The 21,084-nt window shown below is 39.7% G+C and overlaps 1 protein-coding gene across 6 annotated transcripts in view; it reads right to left on the reverse strand.

Moving 5' to 3' along the window:
• Nucleotides 1–21,084, reverse strand: part of ELAVL4 (ELAV like RNA binding protein 4) — an 84,288-nt gene that overhangs the window by 19,125 nt on the left and 44,079 nt on the right. For all 6 annotated transcript variants that reach the window (XM_064455122.1, XM_064455126.1, XM_064455123.1 and 3 more), the window contains exon 3: nt 1,295–1,398. In XM_064455122.1, coding sequence (XP_064311192.1) covers nt 1,295–1,398 — 104 coding nt within the window. The remainder of the gene's footprint in view (nt 1–1,294; nt 1,399–21,084) is intronic.

Raw genomic sequence — 21,084 nt, forward strand, 5'->3', positions numbered from 1 at the left:
GTAGATAAGACGGTAGATTTTGCTGCTTTACCTTCTGTATTCCTGTAAGTTTTTCTATTAGCTCTACAAAACCATGCTGTGAGCACTTTGATATATGGCCCACATATCTATCTATGGGATGAAACCTGGTTGGTCTAAGGGAGGTTTGGAAGTAGCTTTCCCTATGTCATCTACGCAGCTACTCTACCACTTTCATAACCCTCAGCTCAGGACTTTGGCTCTTCACTGATCAAACAGACCAAGGAAAAATTTGTTTGAAATAATCCTTAGAGATGAACAGGAATCTTTAGGGAAGATTTATGCTTTAGGGAATATTGTTGTCCAAACCAAAACCTTTAGTGAGAAAGGCTAAGTACAACTAAAGTATTGACCATACAGTATCCTTTTGCTAGATATGAAATCACTTACATTATTTGTACCAGTATTTTCAAAAGTAAAAATTCTATTTTATATTCTTTAACATTCTTGGCTTTGAAATACAAATTAAGTACAGAAGAAAAATTAAGAAAATGGTACAAATCAAAAGCCAGTATTCAAATACGATCAAAGTAGTTTCAGATAATTTGAATCGGATCTGCTGTTTGTTCCCCTTCAATTTTTGATTCACATTCCTTAAGCTGTATTATTTGTCAGAATTTGGGATGTGGAAATCTTCCGTAAGCTGTTTCAAAAAAGCTTTATCAGCCATGCAGCAAAAAATGTAACAGTGTAGAAACTTGCTTTTCTTGTGAGACCACTAAAGAAGGTCGTTGAATAACTAATGGTCTATTACAACAATGAAATGAAGAGTCTTCAGCGGGATCTCTAATCCCTCCAGCTTTCCAAAGAATAAATCAAACTAAGGATGGGGAAATTGAGAAAAAAATGTAGTTTTTTTTGAGAATGACATATTCTAACTTGAGAGAAACCTAACTTCAACATCTGATAACAACATGAGTGTCACTACAAGAGAGCTCCGTGTCAAGGCATCTTCCATTAAAACACAAGAAAATGTGTAACTTATGAATACACTGTCACATACTTCACCTCTGTTTATGGATAAGAGTACCACTACGGCTGTTTTATTCTACATTTAAGCCTCACTGCAATGCTTAAGGAGCTTCCATAACAATAACAACAATTTCAAAGAAGAGAGATTTAATCTTCTGCCAGTCCTCCCATTGTTCCAAGGAGGAGCTCGTTAGTCGAGTACCCCTTACAATGGAGATTAAAATAGTGATGAAATTGCCAGAAACCATTTCAACTACTTTTTCCACTTCCTGAACTGAGCAAAAGGTGGTTTATTTTGCCTTACCTTTATGGTTTTGGTCTGGAGTCTGAGTCCATTTAAAGTGTTAATGGCTTTCTCTGCATCCTTTGGATCAATATAGTTAACGAATCCATACCCTAAACTCTGCCCTGTTGAAACACAAGAAAGAAAGGAAAAAGGACTCAGTATTTTTTTGTAAGCACAAAAACAACTTCCAAGAGTGGGATCATAATTTTCTAACATACTTTGTTTCATCCATGCTCTCCCCTATGGTCTCTATGACATTCTTTACCACTTCATTATCTCATTAATACAGTGGAAGCCAACCTAAGTATTTTAAAATGCTGTTCTGAAGACCCTGCTTTAAAAACAAGAAGCAGCAAGCCCCCACCCTGCCCTACCCAGGAGTTTACTGAACAGCATGTATGAGGCTTGACAGCAGCAGAATTGTGTAATAGTTTTGTGCAGAGTTCCTAATAAATATAACTGCCTGACCTGCCAGAGCAGTAACAAGGCCACCTCTTAAAAATGATTTAAAAAAAAGCAGACACATTATTTTGCTACTGTTTATAAACAAGTTTATAAGTGCTTAAAATGCAAAAATTAGGAAACAGTGTTTTAACACTAACCTTAACACAGCTGACGGAGAAACAGACAACAACCTTTACGTCTCATTTTATTGCTCAGTGAGCAGCCAGTAAATAGGAAGAGAAAGGAGAGACCAAATTGCAGGGGGATAAGAGACCACGTTAAAGCTTTCCTCTGTGTATTAGAGATGACGTCAAAACCAAAACAGTACAACAACTGCTGCTGCACACAGGATGGCACAAGCCTACTTTAGCAGCTAAAGTTAATTTCAACAGCTTCTGTTTTACTAGTAAGGTCTGTGTTTGCGTTTGCAATAGGAAGGGGAGACCTGGTTAATAGCTGGGCTAAATAACATGGAGCTGGAGAGGCCATGCTATTAGCACTACAGATATTCATTCACACAGCACAGGGACAGAGCTGTGGGTCTGCAATGGGCTGTGAGAACCTGTACCAGAGCAGTACCTTTTCCCAATATCCAAAACCAGTTTCGCAGCATCAATTCTGTTAATGCAATGTGACAGACAGCTGCTTCCAGATCCCTTCCTCCTCGAGCCTCCTACTGAAGTTATTTTGCACATTTGGAAAACACAGCAATTTTTTTTTTTTTTTTTATTAAGGCACATCCACTTAAATATAGACACAGATAATGTAATTTCAAGAATAAGCAAGCCCAAGCAGGCAGACAAGAAGCCCTGCATTTCAGCCATGCTCCTCATACACACTTTGGTGTATCTGGAGAACAGTAAGCCAAAAGATGACCTGCCTCTGAGCGCTGAAGCGGAGGGGATCTAAGTTCTCCTGCTCACAGGCAGTGAGGAAGGAAACATGAAAAATCCCTCCCATGGAGAAGGAGACAGCACTTGTGGAAGATTTCTATCCATGGGAGAAATGAACAGAGACCCAGCTCCTGCTCACCAGGACAAAGTGGAGGTTGGGAAGCAGCTGCACACCAAGTGCCTTGATGTACCCTGGAGGCACGGATCCTGCCTCCCAAGCACAAAGCTTTGTTTCTTTGTCTCCCGGACTACAAAAACACATCTATGTGTTTCTCAAAGTCAGACGCCAAAGATACAGCATTTGCTGTAATGCAAATACAGGGAGCGCTTCTGTCTTATGAAATCCCATCAAAGCACTAGAAGCTGCTAACTACGCGATGGAAGACCATGGAAACACAGCAGTTCACACCTAAAATGCCCACATGCAGGCATAAGGGTTAAGAAATGGCTGTTTTAAACTACAGTATATCCAGGGAGTAATTCCATCCAATCAATTTAACTTCAGAAAAAAGTATAAGGACATACCCAGTCTTCCTGGACAGCTGAATTAATCTCAACAAAAAAATTTTCTTACCCAAGTTACATGACTAACTAAGACTAAGCTGAAGTCCTGACTGAGCAAGAAGCCTGGAGCAGAAAGAAATAGTGTGAAGATACTTTTCATGCCATGCCTTCCTCTTCTGGAAGTATCTCTACTGGAGATACTTTATGCAGCCCCAATCCCTGTGCCTTTGAACACATCACATCCTTAATACATTTAATCCTGAACAGTGCTAGGCAAATGGAAGCCATTCTCTAGGAAATGAACCTCTTTTACAGAGAAAGGGAGACACAAGGATCAGGGCCTGAGTTCAGGTCCCTACTTTTCCTTTAACCATCTACTGACCTTCAGAGGTACGTAGATAACAGGAGTAGCTGACGCAGGCCCTGGGATTTATCTCAGTCTGTCTGAACACGGGCTGCTCTGGCCAGCCACTGTTACTCTCAAGGCATGTGGACTGACCAGTTTCTACAATATATGCACTGATTTTTAATAATCTCTCACAGGCACATTGACTTTTGTAAATACTTCTGCAAGGGAGAGACCACGAGCTGTAGGGAAGGGAAATAATGGCAATACAAGAAAAAGTATTTTCTCCAAGGTGAAGGATAAGGAGTACCAACACGAACAAAGCTTATCTGCATGCATGCCTGCAGAACCTTGCCTAAAGAAAACAATTATGTTGTCAAAATTTTGCTTAGAATAATAGGTACACAGAAACATGATTTCCTTTTGTTAGCATATACTCCAGAACATCATGAAGTATACGAAACTTTTAATAGAATTTAAGGCCTGTTACTCATAAGCTATTGGTTGTCATTTTATAGCAAGTATATTAATTGCGATGTTGGCTGGATTACATTCTCACAAAAAAAGATAGGGTGAGCCTACTCAGCATTCTGAGTACTGACATACTGTTAACTAAAAAAACCAAAACACACCTTTAGTATTAAAAAAACCCTCAAACCCCACACCCTTTGCAGCCTACTAAAACTTGGTACAGTTCTTTCAATTAGCAAATTCCTGTTGCTAATTGAAAAATCTTTTGTTAAGAGATTGCCACTTCAGAGGTATATTTTGTTTGGTTTATTTTGTATTTTCAAGCGTCTCCCCTAAACACCATCAGTTAATGAAGACAGATGCTCCACCCATCTCAAAAAACTGAAAAGAAAATAAACCCAGAAAAATATAATTTGTGAAAAAGCTTTATAGCTGCTGGCAGACATAATAAAGTTGTAGTGCTAAACATTTACAGTTAAGAAACCAAAAGAATTATATATCCAACTAAAAATATTATTTTCAAAGTACTCTCAAGAGCAATATACCTTATGTGAGCCAAAACACAGACTCTAGATATGAAAGAACTAAAAATTGCTACTGGTAGAGAAAGAGGAGAAGGATTTGTTCCAGAATATGGTGAAGCAATATGAACTTTCAGGTTTTTTCATCATGTACTCTTATTGCATGCTCTCGAAAAGGGTAACATTTCTTTGGACGCAATCTGGCAGCACGAAGCAAGCAGCTGGACCTCTCAGTAGGATCCCACACAGACACTGAAGTTCATTCCCATGCTACACTTCCCAGGAACAGCACCGTAAATAGTAAATATTTTCTGTGATTTGGAATGCAATAGTTCATCACATGCTGTGATTCAGTAGGGCAGGCAAGAGTATTTCTAGATGATCCTGAAACACCACCTTGTTATATCACTATTACCATTGCTCTTTCTGAATGTTTTATCTAGCTTGCAGAAAACGCATAGCAGAACTCCTATGATCTGGTAAAGAACATGTCTAAAAGTTAGTGATAACAGGGTGAAAAATGATCAAGCACTTGAAAGTCTAAAAGAACCACCAAACAAACTACACCACATGCAAAGCCAAGCCCAAGCTGGCAATGTACATGTCTCATAATTTAGAAGGCTCCATTTCACAAAGCTGAAAAATCACCGTATTAAAACACCAATATTAAAACAAACCATGAGAAAGAATATTAAAAAAAATCAGTGTACCCTGATTTTAACATTTATCCATACACCCAAAAACCTGCAACTATGAAAAACGCTGTGCCAGTTAAAGACCGTCTGTACCTGCCTTTACTTCCTTTGTAAGCCAGTATGCCTAGGCCTATTCCATGTTTAAATTACAAGATAAAGGGAAAACAGATGGAAACTAATGTATGTTAGAACAGAAAAATCATAGGAAAGAGAAATGAAAAACCCCAGAAAAAAATCTCTGGCTAGTAAAGGTTGGAAAAATAAACGCTTTTTTTAAGATTACAGAAAAAAGATCCCTTAACACTCATGCTGACTCATCAGCAGACAGTAACAGTACAGAGAAAACAGATGTGTTATGTACACCTGAAAAAGCTATACGAAGTACTAACTAGCAACCCAGGTGGATGTTAAACAGGAGCTACTAAAATGATACATGTTTAAATGAGATGGTCTGGATTACTTGCACAGAGTAGATTCAAATAAGGGGCAAATGGCTCTCTTGCCATTTTCAGTAATTCTTACAGCACTGAACAAACTCCATGAGCCTGGAGGAAAGACAATTTTGCACTAAAATTCAGAAAGGAAGGACTGGATGACCCAAGGAATTACAGGTCCACCAGTCTAATGCTGAGCAAGGCAAAATTACAGAACATTCGATACTGGACTCTAATAATAAAGAATTAGAGAGGGGTAATAAAATCAATGTCAATCAAATTAGGTCTATGGAAAATGGATTCTGTCAAACTAAACTGACATCCTTCTTGATGAGATTACAAGTTTGACTTATAAATTTTAAGAATGTCGATTTAATAGCATTGATATACTTGGTCTTCTATAAAGCACTTGATTTGGTACTGCAATTTAATTGACTAAAACAGAATTAGCATGGTACGCATTAAATGGATTAAAAAAAAAATCATCAGCCAACAGATGTCTAACTGGGAATTGTGAATAGGAAATCACCAGAAAGATGTTTTCCTACAGGTCTCTTTCAGGAAACAGATCTTAGCCCTAAACTGTTTATTTCCATTGATGAGTGGAAAAAACCAAACTCCTTGCTCCTGAAGATCGACCGCAGAAAGACAGGATGAGAGGACAAGAGCAAAGAGGACAAAGTGAGGGTGCAAAGCAATTTAAGCTCCTCAGTAAACTACAGATACATAAATGTAGATAGCACAAACCCAAGATTACGTCCCAACAAACCAAAAACCATGACATACTTTCCAGATGGGAACTGAAGGACTTGGATACAGGGTGACAGATAATCACCTACATCTCAAGCTTGCAATGCTGCCAGAAGGGTTAAAATGATTCTTTGTAGCATAAAAGCCACAAAATTGAAAAGGCAAAGAAAAATTACTGCTTCTCACCTGGCTGCATGCTTCGCTGCTGAAGTGCTGTGCCCAGTTCTGTTGCACATGCTTCGAGAAAGATATGGTGCCTTGGCAATGATACCGTAAGAATAGACTACAGGACCGAAAAATGCTTTCACTTCTATGATAGGGGTCAATCTGTCTACTTGATCAAAAAAGGTTAAGTTTAACCTTAACAGTACTACATTAGTACTCATCTAAAGTACAGACTGATTTTTTTTTTTTTTAAATAAGGTCTATCCAGCAGATAAAACCACTGAGTTTTGTATCCCAATTCCTATCACTTGGCAGTTGAAACAAGAGAAACTAAACTAGAAATGACAAAGCAAATGCTGTTTTCCTGGGGAAGGCATTTGTTTTGTTTTTGACACTGACAGTAACAGATTATTTTAACAACCTACAAACCATTTTGTCAGCACTACCACCACTGGAAACTCTGGAAATTCAGATTTTTTTTTTTTCCTGAAAGCTATGCTCTAGCTCAAGCAGGAATTAATCCAGGGAAGGTTTTGGCGAGATGTGTGAAGTGCTCAATAATCTCTTCTACTCTGAAGCTCTAGAAAAATCCTGTTCCTGCTGGTGGTTCTCTGTACAGCTCCTGCAATAATTCCCACAAGGAAAGAAGTAGTAAAGTACTTTCTCAGATAAGTCTGAAGCCTTCCTACTGCTAGAAACTATTCTGCAGGCAACATATAGAAGAGTGCAACTTTGAATTGCCCACCTATGATCAGATAAGTTAAAACAAGTTTAAAGAATATTCTTTTTTTCTTGAAAATAAATTCAAATCACATTGATTTGAATCAATGGGATGCAAATCACATCAAAGGACTACGGTCCGCCCTATAAACAGTTACTTATGAAAACAAGTACAGAATGGGACAGCAACAATGCAAGCTGCCTTAAATCGTGGTTTTGTTGTCCCCTGCCCAAATGTAAAACCTAATTAAAGCTGCCCGCCTGGCAGCCATAACACAGACACCACCCAGTGCTGATGTTTTTCTTTGACACAATCCCTTCCTTCAGAAGTAGGCCACATCTGACAGCTCATCTTGTATTAGCCAGGCAAAAGCTGTCAGACAGTAACCGCCTTCAGTCACTCTGGGTTTGGGACCAAAAGATAAAATAATGCTCACCATGAATTCTCCCAGCCTTCCATCTCCAAGTTTTGACTGTTCCAACCCCAAACATTTAGGGAAGAAACTGATGCCAGGGTGAGCTTCTCTATTGAAGCAGCTGAGCCCAACTTGCTGTCCACCTGTGACTCTTCCAAGCAGACCTACACATGCTCTTCAATCTTCCCCAGCAATTCTCATAAATTGGGGACATTCCTAATAAATACTACCTACAGCTGGCTAGCAAGGAAAGCAGCAAGCAAGACTGACTCATTGTGCTTTCCATCTTCTAAATAGTAACAGAAGAGACTTACTGACATTCAAGGTAAGCCCTGCTCCTGCTGGTAGTCCATTTCAGAGCACAACCCTGTGAGCCTCCAAACCATTTCGCAAGTGTTTTAAACACATTCCTGGAAGGACAAAGAATGACTACAACTCTTATCAAAAGCTGTATGTAGTAAGGGCTTTCGGAGAAGGTTACATAAATACCCTTGAGAAAATACATTCAAAATGTACGAAGAGGGTCAAGTGAATTGCCTGCCCTTTTTTTTGCGTTGTTTCTATGGCAGTTACCAAATAAAGCTGTTTACCTAAAAAAGGAGGTAAACTATGTAGAGAAGATTCAGATCAAGGGAAAAAACAAGATCTGATCACAAGACCAGTTCAAACCCTGCTCCTTTTCTGATGCTTTTTTATGCCAGTAACATCAGTCTCATTCATCCTCCATCCCTTTATCAAGGAAAAGCACCTGCTGTCACCACAGCAATGCAAACTGCAGTCACAGGAGAAGCAAACCAGGACGCAAGCAGCTTCTGCACACAGTGCTCATAAGACGAAACAATTAAGCTAAGGCTGTCACTGTCACAATTCACTGTAATCTAACTATGAAGGTTAACTTGTTCTGTGCTTAGTGTAGTTTTTTTCCACAGCATCCGTTTAGTCTACAGCTTATTTAGAATACAGACTCCTTATATCTGTACAGACTAGGATTTATTTAACACATGTTGTCCACAAATAGCAAGAAAGCATTCTTCTCCTACTACAATGTAACTCACTTCTACAAGAATTTAGGGAAAAATGCGCAGCCTTTCTCAAAGCAAAACCGAGACAAGAATGAATAGTAAATAGCTCTGGTTTTGTCTTTTGCAGGAAGGTGACTGCGTACAAGTTGTGTTTGGGAACCTTCTATCAAATTACTGTATTTTGGATGCCCTTGTTACTTCTTTTGAAAATATTCCCCTTCTAGAACAGGAAAAGTCAGCTGTAATTAAATGCAATCCAATCAAGAGCCCTAGATATGCTTTGATGCTACAGTGCACCTACAGTTAAGGAGCATGACTTATTCTTGTCATCAGCAAAATTTGAGTATCAGTAGAAGATCCCTCTTAAGATCTTACCAGAGAGGAAAGCCAGGTTCGAGACTCACACTGGGATCCCCTCCTAAAAAACATGTTTGTAGTTTCATAACAAGTAAATAAGCAAATCTAAACCCAAACCTCAGGGAGAATCCCTGTGTTCCACAGGCTGACACCTAGCTCTAGCTAAAGCACCTGTAAAGGCATACATGCTGGCACAAACTTGCTCGGATGGGAAAAGATCCCTCAGCAAACTCTTCCCCTATGGCACCAGAGCTGTGATCCCCCCAAATACCAAAGGCTGCCCCCCTCCACCCCAAACATGCAGGGAGAAAATTCCTATCACTGCATTAATCCTGCCAATGCCAGACTCAGATAAAAGCTCATTTGTGCAGGAGACAGGCCTTTTTGGGGGGCTTAGGGGAGTCACAAGTTGCATGATGGGTTCCCATGGGAGCTTCACATATGCAGGATTTAATATACCCCAGTCCAAGTGGAAGGGGATTCTTTGCACCAGGCCTTCTCCAACAGACTCTGCTACGTGATTAAAAAAATCCCCCAAAGGAAGCCCTTGCAAACAGCGTGCTACATCCCACGTAAAGCTCTCCCTCGGGGAGAGGATAAGAGAGGGAAAATGAACCAGACATACAGACACCACTCACTCAATTTTAATATCTGAATGGGAAGTGCCAGATACCATGACAACAAGCCCAGAAAAATAAAAGGGGAATAAAAAAAGCATTGCCCAAAATGTGAAACAAATTCTACAAATGTAGCTAAAGTGATCAAACGATTAGTGCTAGTGCAACGCCTGGACCTCCACACCTTTGTTTGGAAGAGAACTACTGGGACCTGAACACAGTGACCTCAAAAAACAAAGACCCCAAAAAAACAACTCTAAGCTCCCCACATGAGAATTTGACCTTGCTTGCTTAGGAAGCTTGACTCCACCAGGCAGTGCCACAGGAGATGACATGAGCTTTGTCATCCTCTCTAGTTTTGACAAATCCCTTAATAGAAGATGGTGTAATTTAATATCTTGAGTTTCAGAGATGCTGAAGCAGTAGCAGTTCTCGTGTAAATTAAATACCAATTGACAGTAGCTGCTATCCCTCAAAATTAGACACAGTAATGCTTCTCATTCTGTACTAGCCCTGCACATCCATCTTGAAAACGGAACAAGATGGAGCATGCTTCAACAGAGCCTGCTACTGTCCAGCACCACTAGATCCTTCCGAAAGTCTTATTCCCACAGAAATTTCAAGAGGACTTTCAAAAACATGCAATTACTCAATTTTAAACTTGACCATACCAGCAACATAAAATGCTCCCGCTCTTGCAAATAGCGCCTTACAGTCTCTCAAAGGCTTCTAGCATTTCAGATGTTCCGCATCTCACCTGAAACAAGACTTTACTCTTACCTGCATGCTACAGAGCTTTAACAAAGTCAACTGTGTAATTACTGTACTTGAGGCCATGGACTAATCTGCATGCAAAGCTTAAGTGGCAGTTTGAGACAGATGCTGCTGACTTGGCTGGAGTCTTCTGCGGTTCCCATTACCATAGCATGGAAGCATTTTATCTCTGTAACACACCTTTCCTCACAAACACCACTGAGGAAAGCACTTTTATTTCTATTTTGGAGAAGAGAAACTGAAAGGCATCAAGAATTCTGGGGTGAACTTGGATGGAGTAACACAGTCACTAGAACAGGCATCTAAAACTGCATCTCCCTCACTGTAAGACAGTAACGTTTTTATTGGGCCACTGTGAGTTGTGCTCGGCTAGACATATGTTGTAAACATGCACATTTCATGCTGCAGAACATAACCTCCTTTTTCTTTTTTCTTCTCCTGTCTGTATCAAGTTTCTTTAAATATAAAACTGGATTTTAAGCATGCGTGTGTTCATACTACTGCGAGCAACTGATTAAGTGTATTTTCAGAAGCTATTCCTCCTGACATACGTAAGACAACTGAGTTCCATTTCTGAACAAATATTTAGACACTCCCCCCCCCCTTAATATCTCTTGCTTCCCTTCTTTTCATCTTCTCCTCCCCCTTCCTTCAAGGAGCACACAGCCTCTGAATTAGCAGCTGTTCTGAGAAGAGCAAGGCTGCACTCCTCCCCGCTTTGTCCCAGAACAGAACAGGGACTGTACTATAGAAATTCAGTGTTCTGGGCACAGGCATGAATGGACAAGAAGCAGCCATGACTTGTCTATCCCAAACAGTAAATTCAATGCTGAAGAAGAGACAAATTAAACACAAGAATGCAGACATTAGAAACAAACAGGCTACGTTAAAACAATATTCAGTAAGAAAAGTGAAAACAAATAGACACAGGAAAAAATTAAAGATGTACCAGGACATAAAAAATGGTAAGCAGCAGTGTGGAAAGAAATCTGCAATAGCAATTAAAGAAGTCACTGCATTACATGAAGCATACAATATATGGTAGGAAGCCTTTCACATCCCAAATAGGCCTTGTCACATGATGGAGCAGGGATACAGCATCACTGGGCCAGCAGTACATTAAGAATGTTAAAGACTGCGCTCAACTGTAACAAGAAATTGATATACTGGAGATAAGGAAAGAAACAAACTGAAGGCAAATTTCATCAGCCACCAGGTTTTTAAAATCAAGAATGACTTAAGGCTTGAGAGTGGCTTAAGATGCAAGAGTACAAGCGTCCGGTGCTAGAACATCAAAATACGTTATCTCTTGGTTGAATTGTGACTAAAAGGAGATGCAAAAATCTATAGGTAGTTCAAATGTGTAAAGACTATGACTGGAGATGAAATATTTTAGAAGTGTGCTACTTAACACTGTTACTCATAATAGAAGACGAAATTACAAAAGGATAAACACTTATATGGTCTGAAACCAAAGAGAAAAGGTGCTCCTGCAATGCAAACCAGTAGGTCATGGAAGAGGCACACGCTTCATCACAGCAGACTTATCTTCCTTTCCTGCATCCCATCCCAAACACTGGCATTTCTGAAGTTTAGGTGAAAGTGGAGGGCAACTGAAAAAAATTAATACTGAACAATGGGGCAGAAACTGAAAGCAAACCAAAACAGTTATTTTTCACTGGTCAGGCTTCAATGAAAGGGATGGTAAGTTCAAATCCCAGTGCCCCTACATGCACAGTTTTGGTGCAAATATACCAAACTTTGCACAAAAACAGTGATGCCATGCACCTGGAGTTGAAGTTTATGAGAAAACCCACTATTCTAAAAGACAGTATTAGTGCATGGTGCAGTGATGGGAAGGCAGGCAGGACAGAACCATGATAAAGCCTGTGTACTGACCAAGGTTCCCACTCTCACGATGGGTCAGAGAACTCCATGGGCAGACTGAAAAGTCAGTTGTGGCTTAAAGTAACATGCAACTCAGTTTATAGGAGAGACATTTTTGTTAAAAGACCAAGAACGTGCTTTCTCACTGAGAAGAACAATGCAAGCAGAGGAATCAGGAAAGGAAAGGCACAGCTAAGAAAAATTCAGTGCATCCTCAAAGCTGAAAGCATTTCATGCGGAAATAGTGGCAGTAACACTTCCAGTCTAAAGCAAGTGGCAGAGGCACATAAACCTGGAAAAAACCATGGGTTTGTTTTGCAAAAAAAGAATATTAAATAGGACGTAACAATACACTGCAGCAGCAATATCTGAAACCTGGTTGACTGCAAATTCAAAAAGCCCTGGTAATTTTGTCATTAAATGATTTAATTCAGCAACATTTAGGGTTTTGTACCTCAGCCTCTGTCAAACAAAAAACAAAAGCCACAACAACACTAAGAAATTTCACAGTAATTCTGAACAATGACTCAGAATACCTATTCTGTCTCACAAACAGCCTACTAATTAAACTCTCTGAGCTCTACTAACCAGTTTTTCTAATGCACAGAGGAAAGTAATTTATTACAGACCGGAATACAAAATTTAATATTAACAACACAACCTGTGTCTGCAGCATTTTTAATCTGATCAGCAAAAACATAAATAAAAGCTGCAACCTGACAGCTAAGAAGGTTAATCTGTAAGTTAGATTTACGTAGATTACTTCACACAGCATCTGGAAAGATGCTGAGAAAAGTAAAGCCATTTTATCGTATTCCAAGATGTGCGACCTATAAAGATGTTGCTATCTATCAATACTTAAGATTGCAGTGAGCCTACTTAACCAATTTATTTCAGCTTTAAGACAGAAATTTCAAAAACTTTAAAACATGCGCAGGAATTTTTAAAAGGTATTTCAAATATTTAGAATTCTCCTTTTAGGTACTTGCAGGTAATAGAAGTAATGAAAACTGCTTAAAGGAGAAAACATTATGACTTTGTTGTGTGCATGTACTACCTAGTTCTATCACTTAAATTTCTTGATAATATTGTTGAAAAGAATATTAGCATGAATATAGTCCTCAATGAATTTTCTCTAGACTGAAAAGCAAGTATTTTCCTTTTAAAGGTGGTATATTTCATCTGTACAGACCAAATCCTCTTCCTATGACAATATCCACATAGACAGCACTGGATGTACCATGTGTGGATATTGTGACTACAAGCCATTCTTGCTGGCTGACCACCATGGAAAACAGTGTAGGTTTTATGATACAGTACTCTTGTAAAAAGGCTTTTCACAATATTAAACATATGGGTGGTATACAGAGGACAGGGAAATACATATATTATTTTGGTTTTGTTTCCAGTTTGGCAAAGTACCTAAACATACCTGACCTGGAGCAAGTTAAGTACCACAATCCTACCGATCAACAAAATGAAGGTAACATAGCAGCTATTCCAACATAGCAAAAAAGCATAAGGGCAAAAAATGTTATCAGTCAAGCTCCCAAGCTGTTCATGTTTCAGACTGATTTTTTTTTTTTATTTAAGACAAAGGGGCTTCCAGAGCAGGAAAATATTTAAAGAAAAATCAGAGAAAAGGGAGAAAGAGATGCACTGGTAAATAGAAATGACGCAGATACAGCACATAGGAAAACAGAGGAGTCTAAAAAAAGGAACTGCTGGAGAATACTTCTTCCTTGCTACGTGTCCTATCTTATCATGTCCTACCTACCATCCTCAGAACAGGGAAAATCAAAACACCCCCTACATCTAACCAACAGCATCCTAAGAAAGAGGAAGGTGGCCTCATTTTGTGGGTCCTAGAATGCTGTAGTAAGAAAAAGCCTGTTGATATCTAGTTTAAGGTGATTTAAAATGCATGTGAGCAGAGACAATTATCCATATAGGGCAGCAGGCTTATTAGACCTTCTACCACAGAAACAGCAACCCCTCTAGTACAGCAACAATTAATCATACTGGCAAGGCTGCCATTTGTTTGCTTGCAGGTGAGTATGACACAGCTTTTTGTCCATCTGCTTTTGCAACACCCCTTAAAAAAACCATCTAACTGGAAAAAAAAAACTCTGGGCTGTTCATAAAAACACTTCAAGTTTTTTTCCCCTCAAGCTGATATATACCACTGATTAAACAGATGCTGTGAGAGTCATAAGAGCAGCCATACTGGGTCAGAGCAGAGGTCTGCCTAGTCCAATAGCCTATCTCCAGAGCACCTGCAAGTCAGTACCTTGTGCTGAAATTCCTAGAGGGGAAAAGTAAGAACATCTGCAAAGTCAGTGATGGATCCTGCTCAAGGAGAACAGAGAAGAGCAGCTACGTCCAAACTCCAGCAGTGAGTCAGCCAAATCACAGCCAGCAAGCAAAGTCAAAGAAATAGGCTTGGACATCGGTGACATGATGCTTTCTTCCCCTCTCTTCCCCTATGCTTTTCAGAATCAGCATCTCACGATGGGATGGGAGGGACCACAAGACTGTGGCATCACAGAAATGTGAAACATGGCACCTGGGCAAAACCTGTTTAAACAGGCAGAGATGCAGAAGGGCCTGAACAAAACTCAGGCTGTACCATAAATGGTGTAAAAAGTTGGAGGGTGCAATACCCTATCAATGACAACTCCAGGAATGAAGTGTAGGACATGAAGTAGGATGCTGCTGAAACCCAAAGACATATGCTTGTCTGTTGGCAAACGCTGAGCATCAGAACAACTTCCAACAGCCAATGAATTACTGAGGTTATCAGCGCTGATTGTAACCATGTAATTGCCAGTGAGCTGCATACAAAGGTTGGTGGACTCCCAATTCAGGCAGCAAGAGAAACTATCCTTTAAGCAGGAGAAAAGATTAGATGGTGAGCAGCATTAAGAATGTGCAGTTGTAGAAAACGGTAGTAAATCCTCCCCTCCATAGATTCTTGTGTACAATGACATAACATAACTAGAGATTAGCCCCTCTTAACAGGAAGTCAAATTAAGATGATACTCCAAGTTTCAAAGCATTGGCATTGAACCTCTGAAGTTTTCTGCAAGCAAAGGAGAAGGAAAGGATTTAAGGCCAGGCAAGACCTCCATGCATTAGATATCCCAAAAAGAAACTCTGTCCTCTACAGATGGCTTCTCACTTGACAAATAAATAGAAAACAGCGTGCCTTAATTATATAAATAGGTCCTCGCTCAAGTCAGACTTAGAATAACTTCAAAAGCAAAGAAGAACTGAAGGATGGGGTCCAAGTGGATGGAACGTGAAGAGGTACTTTGTTTCATCAGTATAGGGACTGCACATAAACTGAGCTAGCAGAAATCAAAGAGAGAAAAAAAGGTAAGAGTGCTGAGGATGTACGCTCCCATGAGCAGCAGATCCCATTACTGATCTGAAGATCTCAGGTTGACCATTCCCAGAAGTCAAGGTGAAAAAGATCTTGCAGGGCTCTCTTCTGGCTGTAGAGAAAAGCACCTGCATGCTAGGAAGTCAAGTGATGATGGATCAGCTCTGCAACAGAGAAGGGACAAGAACTTCCTGGTTCAGAGTCTGAGAAACAGCTACTGCAGGCAGGTCAAATAATCCTCGTCGCCATCTTAAAGCCAAGAAGAAACTCCTAATGCAGCACTGGTAAAAAGCAAAGCCTTGTGAAAAGGGAGAGCAGGAACCAGGCCAATTTTAAAACCTTTCAGACTGGTTTTGCACAGGTCACTTTTGTTCTTGGACAAGTTGTCTAGCAGGAACGCTGGGGAGACAGGCAGGTGTGACAGCTGCAGCACAACCACGCTACTCATTGGTATGGCTGAAGGGCAGATCTTGAGTAGTGGAGAACAGATCAATGCTGGGAAAGTCAACCTCAGAGCCAGACAGGTATGCCTTGGTGTGCTGTCTAATACTGCCCTAAAGACCCCGCCTCAGCTGGAAATCAGTGCATCATTAGTGGACACTGCTGCCAATCTCCCAGAGCTTTCCTGGAACTCTTGTTCCTTTCCTCCCCTTTTCTCCTTGTCCTCCTTGGGCTAAAAGGAAAGAAAGAAAGGGTTAGGGACGGCGGAAGTTGTGCATGAGTGCTGAAGCATGGGGTCTGTGCTTCTAGAGGGAAGGGCAGAACAAGGGAAAAAAGACAGATAACACTGTAGGTAAGGGTGGACTGTCATCGTATAGCGGGTTCCACCAACAGAGCAGTTTCACCTGGCTGTTTCCTGGTAGACAGTTGTCTTCACCACAGATGATATGAAGGATAGAAAGAAAGTCTCAGACTAGAAGGTCAGCAGACATACTGAGAAGCCTCATAAATAACCTTATACCTGGAAGTCACAATTTTGGAGATGTGGGTGTGCCTGTGCTGTCGAGGCAAACCATACTGCTAATCCCTCCTCACTAGACTTCCTGGGAAGGTGATGTTATTTACTCAAACCAAGCGGTTAAAACTGAAGAATAAACTAAACATGCATTAAAGGCATTTAATACACTTCAGAACAAGCTCAGGAGTGAAACCGCTGAAGTTAATTAGAAAGCCTTTCACAGCACAAGGGTCATGCCTACTTGCTTTCTGCCTATTTGCCCCAACACTCATTTCAATTGCTTTTTTCCAATAACCAAGAAATCTAAATTCTTTTGTTCGCCAGCGCAGAGTATGCACCAGACAACTGCAGAGAGGCGATAAAGAAAATGATGGATGCAAATTTGACCGTTTTCCTCTGCATTTAGAACAGACATCAAACCATACGAAACACATTTTAGAAATCCAGCACTAAAGACACTCGCTACTATTCTGTGTTCCCTCCCCCACAGCGTTAATGAGTTTAGTTCACATACTTAATGCAAATGTTCATTTAGATCACCAATATTTGGGGATTGTCTTGAATCTGCAGCCCTTAGAATAGGATATGCAACACTAAAATTAGGTTTATCTCTGCTCAAGAACAGAATACACTTCAGGAAATAAGCAGCTATAAAAATAAAATAATTAGGCCACCAAATTAAGATCAACTTATCAAAGGCCTTTAATGACATTCGGAACCATATATTTAGTCTTTTAAAAAATACTTCTAGATTTTAGCTTTGAAAGAATCTGAAACATGTCTGCTTTCATGTCTTAATATTTTATTCTCTGAATGTAACTGCAGGTACTAGACAATTGAAGCATGCTCCGTATTACGTCTGATTCACAGAAAGAATTTTCTTTTTTCCCAGCTCTAAAACACATTATTTTAGACTTCTGCTTTTCTGGGCACTTGAATTTCAGCTGCATTTACATTACCCTATTTGACCACTCTTTCCTCACTGCATTTTGAGCATGAACTCAACACAAAGAAATAACTGCCATACAAATCTCCTGTACCTACTAAAACACAGTGAGGCCAATCTACAAGTCACTTCCTGAAAAAAAACTACGGTAATTCACTTAATTGGTATTATTTTTCAGACAAAAGAACTCTAGCAGGATACTCTGCTGCATAAATATTTTTCCTATTTCAGCAAATGCCAAGTGTTTTGCTTTCAAGGAAGTCAAATGCAGAAAGCTGCACTGCTTCTTACAAAGATTCCCTATACAGCCAATTTGAGGGGCACTACTAAATATGGCATTTAAAGGCAATCAAACTAAATACTGGAATTATATTCACTTTGTAAACGGTAAACACCACAGTACCTAAGCATTCCCCCCCAGCCCTGTTCTGAAGGATTGTGTTAATTCTCATCTGCTACTGGAGCAAAGCAACAGCTGCTAACGCTCAGCTTAGTCTAACAAGATCTGTACCAAATAAGTGATCAGAGATCAGTGACTAGTTACCACTGCTTTACAGAGAATTACTAAAAAGCCCTTCCAACTCAACAGGGGAATAAACTACCTCTACAAGGTATTTTTCTTCTAAACCCTGTTATTAGGTGGGCTTATGCCATGAGGCATGAGTGTTTACATACTTTCTAAACAGTTTGTAAGTCTTATCTAACATAATCCCTACATTCTATAATCCTATCTGTTTAATGTATTTTAAGTGGGGAAAACTGCTGGAACCAGTAATATATCAAAATGGAATGCACTTTCAAAGCACTATCAGTGAACTGGACATCACATGTAAAAGTAGTTTATGCTCCGATTATATTTTCAGATATTTAGGAATATGTAACTTAATGCTGGGTTCACAGTAAGCTATATTTATCTACATATGGGTTATTTTTTTCTTCTAATAGGGAACACTTTTGTAATGCCCTTTTACAAAATTCCTAGAGAAAACATACAAAAAGCACTGGTAGTCTTTGCATGGGAAATTTTTAGTGAATACACATTCTGTCTGCAGCTTCTCAACATAAATAGCTGAACTATTTCCCTTGAATAAAAATATTTCCCCCCCATAACAGAGCAGCACAATTTTACCAATATCTCTGCAATTTCCAGGCTGAGTCCTCAAAATGCAGACTTAACCATGCAATGGTTATTGTCATGAACTGAATTACCAAATGGTCTTTTTCCTATGATTGATTTTAACCATTAATCCTGTTTTTGCTTTGTGTCTTTCCATTACAAGGGGCTTTCAGAGACTCCCTTTGATCCCAAGAGGGGACACCATGACCTCTTGCTCATCTACTCTACCAGGCACCAAAACCTCCCATAAAAATATGTAAAGCTTAGCTGTTGCCTGCTGCAAACATGGGGCCAATACTAGAAGATGCTTGTTTACTAAAGAAAACCTAAGTAGGGTTTTCCTGCTACTGCACAATTGCCATGAGATTCAAGAGCTTCCCACCTGGAGAGCCATACTGTTGGGGAACATGATTGTACCTGGCTTCCTTCCCTCCTGCCTCCTATGGTCACTGCCACAGTGTGCAATTAATGTCTTCTGCTCGTGAGGATACAGACCTCCTCCAGCCATGGCTCTCAAAACAGTTACCGAATCCAGATGCTGAAATTATGGCTGCTTAATTAGGCCCCAAATTTCAGGAAACTCCAAGCACGCAATCTCTAAATAGCATGTTCCAGACAGAAACACCAGTTCAGTGCCATCATTCACTGAACACACTTGGTTAAATAAAATCTGGGTCTTCACTTTTTATAGCAGTGCCTTTTCTGTACGTGCTGGTAAGATGCTTGTTATACAGGGATATAGGAAAAAATAATTTTTAGAGGGCAGATGATACCAACTTAACGTAGCATGGACATACTTCTGGCCCAGAAGCGGTTCACAGTGGCTTGCTTGGAGTACATGCAGGGTATCCTCCCTGGGTTAGGAATTTACTGGTTTCGACAGAGAGATGAGCATTGAGCACTGCTCAGATGGAAGATATTTTCTGTTCTCTCATAACGCTGCATTATTTCCGACTCTGCCATTTTGCTAGCTTTTGGTTCTTGGATTATAGGGTTGATCATCCAAATGATGAATGGACAGTCAAAAACTTCTAGAGAGGACTATAGGTGAAACAGTCAATATTTCTTTCTCTCCTAACATGTGACAACACACAAGGTACTGCTTTGAGTCAATAGCTTGCCGGTCCTGGATTTACACTGGGATCATCAATATTTATATTACACTTACAATGCCATGATTATTTCTGAACTGCAGTTTTAATCTAAGACCCTATCAGGCCTATTATAAATACCTGAAATTAAAATGAATGATGTAAATCTTTGTGCATAATCTTAAAGGAATTGCAAATTCAAAAGGAATGATTTAAAAACAGTTGCATTTTGGGCAGAGAAGCAACGAAGTTCCTGATTATGCATGCAAAGAACATCAAATTGTACCACACAGCAGGAATATGCAAACTCTGTCATAAGTTAAGGGATGCACAGAAATCCTGTATCAATAAATATTCTGCTTTACAGTGCGCCTGGATTGTTGCAAGATATGAAAGTCTATTCAAGATCCAAAGATTTTAGATACTGATCATTTGAAGATTCAGAGATGTAAATTCTCATGTAGATTCCAGAGAAACAAAAATATAATTCCTAAGAGCTCAGCTAAGGCCACCAAATCAATTAAAAAATTAAGAATAAATATCCCCTTTTCCCACACACAAACTATGTCAACAAGGACAACTCACTTGGCCAGCAGCAATTACAGTGTCTCTGACGGACACTAATACTGACTGGATCTTTTGTTTTCAAACATGGGACAAAACAAGTTCAGCATTTCTTCTTTCAAATTTTTCTGATGAATTCAAGCCCTATCCTTCCCCAAGTCAGGAAGATATTTATCACTGGCTTTCTTTGGACAAAGTAAGAAATAAATAGCATCTGCAACACTATTAGCTTAGCGTTGCTTGTAAGTGCCAACCTCACACCCATCTGAAGCTGTAGTCTTCTGCTGTGAAGTTGCCTCCCTTCATCTAACACTGCTCTAAAATGTTTATGCCGTTTAGGTTTTTTTTAACTCAAGTTCCTTCCCCTTTTTTTGAGAGCAGCTGATTAAACCTGAACAACTGGGTTGTTGGACGAAATATGCTGTAGCTATGAAATGGTACAGCAGGGACCAGTTTCACTGTTAATTTAAAATGCTAGAATTAATTAGGTAGTGTAAATGAAGAATTTAATAAGCACACTTTACAACCACAAGTTCTGCTTTTATTAAACACCCCTGCCAAATGAAGGCAACTATCTTCAGTCTGTTTTTCCTTGTCTCATTCCCTTAAAATCTCTGCAGTGAAAGAAATTTTTTCTGTTGCAACCCCTCCCCCATAATTAAAATGTATGCCTGACTTCCATCTCCTCTTTCAAGTCATTAGCATCTTTTAAAAATGCTACTGTATATCCT

Source organism: Phalacrocorax carbo, chromosome 6, assembly GCF_963921805.1.
Source record: "Phalacrocorax carbo chromosome 6, bPhaCar2.1, whole genome shotgun sequence".
In the NCBI taxonomy this organism is placed as follows: domain Eukaryota; kingdom Metazoa; phylum Chordata; class Aves; order Suliformes; family Phalacrocoracidae; genus Phalacrocorax; species Phalacrocorax carbo.